Source organism: Bos taurus, chromosome 7, assembly GCF_002263795.3.
Source record: "Bos taurus isolate L1 Dominette 01449 registration number 42190680 breed Hereford chromosome 7, ARS-UCD2.0, whole genome shotgun sequence".
In the NCBI taxonomy this organism is placed as follows: domain Eukaryota; kingdom Metazoa; phylum Chordata; class Mammalia; order Artiodactyla; family Bovidae; genus Bos; species Bos taurus.
In genome coordinates, this window is record NC_037334.1 from 72,924,632 (window position 1) to 72,927,527 (window position 2,896).

General features: G+C 38.6%; 1 protein-coding gene across 1 annotated transcript; it reads left to right on the top strand.

The window, feature by feature from the left end:
• The first annotated feature begins 251 nt into the window (after positions 1–251).
• Positions 252–2,148, top strand: LOC132345848 (histone H2B type 1-C/E/F/G/I-like). The gene is made up of 2 exons (XM_059888916.1): positions 252–605; positions 2,047–2,148. Exons 1-2 carry the CDS (start codon positions 252–254, stop codon positions 2,146–2,148), a joined length of 456 nt encoding a protein of 151 aa, XP_059744899.1.
• The last annotated feature ends 748 nt before the right edge of the window (positions 2,149–2,896 follow it).

The following is a 2,896-nucleotide window of genomic DNA, read 5'->3' on the forward strand; positions in this document are numbered from 1 at the left end:
GTAACCATTACTCTGAACATTGATAATTAAAAAGAAGTAAATATTTATCTTGCTTTTGTCTCATGAATCCTACCTCAGGGATTTCTTTTATTAAGAATTCTAGCTAATAGATGCAAAAGAGATGACAGAATTATAAAAACCACCATTTTGCAACCCACAGTAAAAGAGTTGATTCAAGTAATGGTCATCAAATAACGGTAAACTACTAAGTGAAAGATCTTTCTGTGTTGTTGGGTGTTGTCATTATAGACATGCCTGAACCGGCTAAGTCTGCTCCTGCCCCTAAAAAGGGCTCTAAAAAAGCTGTGACCAAGGCCCAGAAGAAAGACAGCAAGAAGCGCAAGAGCAGCCGCAAGGAGAGCTACTCCGTGTACGTGTACAAGGTGCTGAAGCAAGTCCATCTGGATACCAGCATCTCGTCCAAGGCCATGGGAATCATGAACTCCTTCATCAAGGACATATTCCAGCACATCACTGGTGAGGCATCGTGCCTGGTGCATTACAACAAGTGCTCGACTATCACATCCAGGGAGATCCAGACCTCTGTGCGCTTGCTGCTACCTGGGGAGCTGGCCAAGCAGGCCATGTCCGAGGGCACTAAGGCTGTCATCAAGTATACCAGCTCCAAGTAAATATAATATGTCTAGCCACTGTTAACAGAGAAGGCAATGGCACCCCACTCCAGTACTCTTGCCTGGAAAATCCCATGGACGGAGGGCCTGGTGGGCTGTAGTCCCTGGGGTCGATAAGAGTCGGACATGATTGAGCGACTCCACTTTCACTTTCACTAAGTGAAATTCCCTGAGGGAATTTGCAATGAAAGAATCTCATTGTTATCATCTGTTAATCACTGATCAATATTAGTCTCACTAAAGTGAGACATGTCTTCCCTCATACAATGTAACACAGTGATGAATTTGTGAAAATACAAATTCATCCTGAACTTGATCCGAGTTTTAGGTCCACGTTTCAGTTGATAGGTAATATAGTCATGATAAAGTAGTTCAGTTACACCATGAATGTAGAGCAGCATATCTTACTTGTATTCCTTAACAAACTGGTGATATAAAAAAAGTAGGAGTAGAGAGAGGACACTATCTTAAGAAAGACTTAAATGGACTTCATTATTAACAACCTAAGTATCAATACTTAGCACTTAAGTATTAACAACTTATTACCATGAGTGGACACCAGTTAAACACTAATTTGAACAAACCAAAGGTTAACAAAGTCTATTAGAGAGATTTGAATATAAATTTGGTATTAGACCAAAGGAACTGGAGTTTGTCATTTTAAATATGCATGTTTAAATATCTTGATGTTAAATGACATCTGACATTTGCTATAAAATATTCCAGAAAAAAACTGAGCATTAAATGAGAGTGTAAAAATAAAGATGGTTATTAGAGTTGGATAACTGGTACAAAGGGTACTTTGTATCTTTTATTTTGGGATATGTTTAGAACTTTCCATAATAAACAGTTTAAAAAATGACTGAAATACAAAATTTGTCTGATGTGATTTACAAACCAACTAAAATAGGTGAGACATATAAAAATCAGTCCACAACAGTTTGCTAATGAAGCCATTAATCCTTACATCCAATTCCTAAAACATATACACACATATATAAATCCAGGGCTGTGTCTAATTTTACCAGCTCACCAAAGTTAAGGAGGAGAGTAAATCACCACTGCCCTGTGGCAAGCGATTTAAAATTTGACATTTGTGGTAAAGAAGAGGCAGGAAGTCAGAAAATACATGCCCTAAAAGAATTCTTTTTACCCTAAACACAATTCATACAAGTAAAAGGAAAAAGGAATTATTCAATGACCTAAAATTGAAATGACCTAAAATTTCACACATGTGAAAACCAGTGTGTGCATGCACACATGGAATATGTGTGACCCAGGCAATGTCTTTGTAAGGCAAGCATTCCTTTTCACCGGAGTCAAGACAGATCTCAGTAATCAGTTGACAAGGTCCTTTTTATTTCCTTAGTTTTTAAGTAGTAGAATTCTATTTTTTCCCCTCTCCATCAAACAGAAATTTGTGACACAGAAGAATGTCAGAGAGAGCTCAGACTATGGAGCCAGAAATCATGAGTTTGTACTCTTCTCTGCCTCTTATGAGCTGGCTAAGGCTTAAATGCTTTATCTACAAAGTGGGTATAATAACAAATAATTTATTGTTTTGTAAGGGCTAAATAATAAGCCCAGTACCTGATACATCATAAGCCTTCAATGACAGAGCGCTCATAAAAATAACTTCTTTAGCAGGCATCTCTTTAGATTTTGCCTGCATGGAACACATTCCTCCTTCCTCTGGTGCCAGCATCCTGATTTTCCTTTGGAAACCTCCCTTTCTACACTTTTTATTGTTGGATCCTTTATCCCACTCCAGGGATAGGAATGAGTTCCAGGCTTGATCCATTCATCTTCTATTGTGTAGTAGGGTTTCCCAAATTCAGCACTGTTAAATGAAAAATTCTTTACTGTGGGGGACTGGCTTGTGCATTGTATGTTTAGCAGCCTCCCTGTCTTCCAACTGTTGGATTCCAGTAGCAAGCTTGAGCTGTGATAACCAAAACTGTCTTCAGGTATTCCCAAAAGTGCAAAACTGAAATCCACTGGACAATAGTGATTGACTCAGGGGTAGGAAATGTAACTCAGTTTGGTCCAATCAGGGTCAATCATTGGAATACCAAATAGGAGATGCACTCCTTCCCTGGGTTTGCTAAGCTAGGGGGGTTGCCAGATTGGAACTACAATGCACTTCTTGCCAGGATGTGGCAAAATCTTTCTCGAAATTGAAAAAAGACAGAGTCAAGAGATAGAGAGAGAAAGGAAAAAAAAAATTAGTCTTGGTAATCTTTAAAAGCCTGTATCCAGCCATT

Coding starts and splice junctions, on each gene's coding strand:
- LOC132345848 (XM_059888916.1), top strand. CDS start 252: ATGCCTGAACCGGCTAAGTCTGCTCCTGCCCCTAAAAAGGGCTCTAAA. Junction 606..2,046: donor TGTCCGAGGGCACTAAGGCT/GTCATCAAGTAT, acceptor TCCATCAAACAG/AAATTTGTGACACAGAAGAA.